General features: G+C 32.9%; 1 protein-coding gene across 1 annotated transcript; it reads left to right on the top strand.

Moving 5' to 3' along the window:
* Positions 1–234: 234 nt before the first annotated feature.
* Positions 235–2,582, top strand: LOC125808643 (stearoyl-[acyl-carrier-protein] 9-desaturase 6, chloroplastic-like). Its single transcript, XM_049488315.1, has 2 exons — positions 235–834; positions 2,031–2,582. The coding sequence occupies exons 1-2, from the start codon at positions 235–237 to the stop codon at positions 2,580–2,582; spliced, it is 1,152 nt and encodes a 383-aa protein (XP_049344272.1).
* Positions 2,583–3,475: the final 893 nt, after the last annotated feature.

Here is a 3,475-nt window from a genome sequence, read left to right as displayed (position 1 = left end):
AATAGACAAATAATTAGGGACAACTAATAAAAGGAAAAGTGAACAAGTAATTAGGGACCGAGGGAGTATATTTAAAGATTGATATAGTAAAGTTTCTCTTCTATTTATAATTTCTTAAAAATGTGCAAAGTCAATAGTTGATAAATATTATTGGACAAAAGGAATATTGTACTAATTACTATAAAGTAGCTGAGCATCTCATCCTCAAAATAAAAGAATCAAAATTATTTAGTCATGCAGACTACAAGTCTCTCCCAATTCAACATTCCATCACCTCCCCCTAAAACCACCATACTCCATCGCAAAACCACCTCATCACGGAGGTTATCTCCGATCTTTGCAGTGGCTTCAACCACAGCTCCTCCATCACGCCACCAGGTTACTCACTCAATGCCACCGGAAAAAATTGAAATCTTTAAGTCATTAGAATCTTGGGTTTCCGAAAATATCCTCCCACTCCGCAAGCCCGTAGAGAAATGTTGGCAGCCAATTGAATTTCTTCCCGATCCATCTCAAGGGCCCGATGTATTCGTGGAAGAAGTTCGGGCCCTAAGGCAGCGTGTTTTAGGGCTTTCGGATGAGTATTTGGTTATGCTTGTGGGTAATATGCTAACTGAGGATGCCTTGCCTACCTATCAGACTTTCATTAATACGTTTGATGGAGTACGCGATGAGACTGCATCGAGCCCATGTCCATGGGCAATTTGGACTCGAGCATGGTCCGCTGAGGAAAATCGACATGGTGATTTGCTACGGACGTACCTTTATCTTTCAGGGAGAGTCGATATGTTGATGGTTGAGAAAACACTTCAGTACTCTATTGGAGCTGGAAGTGTAAGTGTTGCTTTGTGCATTTTTATAAAGATGTCCTTATAAAATGAAATAACCTAAGTCTATATACTGAGAATGTGATATATTTCATTGCACTCTTAGTGAGAGGCGGAATCAAAATTTCAGTTTTATTGGTTCAGAATGTTTAAAAATGGATACTTCAAGCGTTAATAACTGAATTCGAAATTAAAACTTATACATATTTAATGAATTTGTTAACACAAATATACTATTTGAGGAAAAGCTAATAGGTTTGGTCGAACCCGCATCCAGGTGTAGACATTGAAATTTTGTTGGACTCTACAAGACGTGTTCAATTCTAGTTGGGAGTTTAATATGTGTTCAATTCCAATTAGGATTCTTGGAGACTAAACCATAAACCCTAGTTCATGTCTATATAAAGGGTACTATATTCTCTTGAAAAGACATCTCGAATATTCCACAAAAGTCATGGAATAATCATATAGAGGTCAAATCTAAATTATCCTAGTTCAAGAAATACGCCACTAACGACCCTTGAATCATGGATAAATCTTAGGAGAGTAGAATCAAGGGAGGAACAGAATTGTACTCGCAATCTTTATCAATAAAATTATGTTTCTTCTTATTTTATTGTGGTTACAATTTATTGTCTGTCACTTTAAAATTTGTTGCAAACACCAGATTTCTAGCTCCGCCCCTGCTATCTGTGTATATAAATATTTAATAATTTAGATAGTCGTCATTCATTTTTTAAATTCTTTTAAAAGAAGTAAAAACCATTAATTAAATGTTCTTTGCCTCTTTACCAGAAGTAAAAAATATTAATTAAATTTTTAATTGACTATTTTTTTTGATTCCAAAACCAGTGATGTTTTTAGTTTGGCACATTCTAAAGAAATTATTCTTTTAAAAAAAAATGAAATTGGCATCCCCAAAAGGTTGGGGACCTTGTCGTTAGGGGGCTGGCTTGACCCTTGGCTTGCTCATTCAATCAACTCAAATCTTAAGAAATTACATATTCCTAAGAAAATAAGGAATGTATTTATTTACTCCTAAATAACAAGTATTTGTACCCCTAATTAATTCAAAGACTACTTATTCCAATAATTCATTTTAACCATGTAATACATGGTCTTTGAATTTGTAATATTAAAGTTGTGTATGAAATCTACTTTTTGAAATTTACATAGTATATATAAGTTGATCATCGATCTTAGGATGTTGGAGCAGAGAACAATGCATATATGGGCTTTGTGTACATCATTTCAAGAGCGAGCAACATTTCTAACACAGGTAATATGGCTAGGCTAGCTATAAAAGATGGAGATCCCGTGCTAGCGCGTATATGTGGAACCATTGCAGCGGATGAGAAGCGACATGAGAATGCCTACACAAGAATTATTGAGAAGTTACTAGAAGTAGACCCAAATACGACTATGCAAGCTATTGCGAGTATGATGAGGAAGAGAATTACTATGCCACTGCACCTCATGTATGATGGGCAAGATCCCAATTTATTTGAACACTTCTCCGCTATTTTTCAAAAACAAGACGTTTATACATCTCGTCATTATGCTGAAATATTAGAATTTTTCATAACAAGATGGGAATTGGAAAAGCTTGAAGGATTGACGGAGGAGGCGAAACGTGCACAAGATTTTGTGTGCCAGCTTCCACGTAAGATTAGGAGGTTGGAATATCGAGCTAAGAAATTAGAGTCACGTCAGGTGAAGTTTAGTTGGATTTTTAATAAGTCATTGAGTGTTTAGATGTATTGATTTGTAATAAGGATGTTAAACTTTTTTTTTTGATAAACTAATAATAAAAAAAGACGTTAAGTAAAATGTATTCTTTCACTAATAATAGTCTTTCTGGCTCAGATACTAAAATAAACTTGTTTCGAGTGAATGCGGTATTTAACTAATTAAATCATTTTAAGAAATATTGTTGTTATTAGTTTGTGTTTGGTCAATATTTTCAAAGTGCTATGAAATTTCAAATTATGAAAAAATATAGTTGCTACCGATTAATTTGAAAAATATAAAATTTTGATATGAGTAATCTTGTTCTAAAGAAATTAAAAGCACTTATATTTGGAAGAACCTATGTTTGTTAACTTAACTTTACTTCAAAGAGTAATCTTGTTCTAAAGAAATTAAAAGCACTTATATTTGGAAGAACCTATGTTTGTTAACTTAACTTTACTTCAAAGCTTCACTGAAACAATTTTTACTATTACTTAAAATAACTTAATTTTATTAATAACATGGCGAAACACTTCTATTCTCTAAAATAAAAGATCTTTTTACCCTTTTAAAAAAATAAATAAATACTTTGAACGTTTCAAAAACTTGAAAAAATATCTATAATTAAGCAAGGAAAAAAAGAAATTGATGGTAATAAAAGGGCCAAATTCGTCAAATCACGCAAATTATTTTTATAGAGAGCTACTGTATTTGTATGTCTATACCATACATACTTTGTCAGACAAAAATGCCCCAAAGCATCAGTAGCAGAGCCAGGAATTTCGCCAAGGGTGTTCAAACTTTAAAAGAGTCGATAATTTTTTTTTAGCGGAGCAGCTACACAAAACATTTTATTTTACTGATGAGTGGGTGCACCCAAATTTAAAAATTAAATTACATATCACTTAATAACTAAA

This window comes from Solanum verrucosum, unplaced genomic scaffold (genome assembly GCF_900185275.1).
Source record: "Solanum verrucosum unplaced genomic scaffold, falcon-dt-bn FXZP01000251.1, whole genome shotgun sequence".
Lineage (NCBI taxonomy): Eukaryota > Viridiplantae > Streptophyta > Magnoliopsida > Solanales > Solanaceae > Solanum > Solanum verrucosum.
The sequence above is the reverse complement of the archived record's forward strand: the minus strand, read 5'-3'. Positions and strand labels throughout refer to the sequence as shown.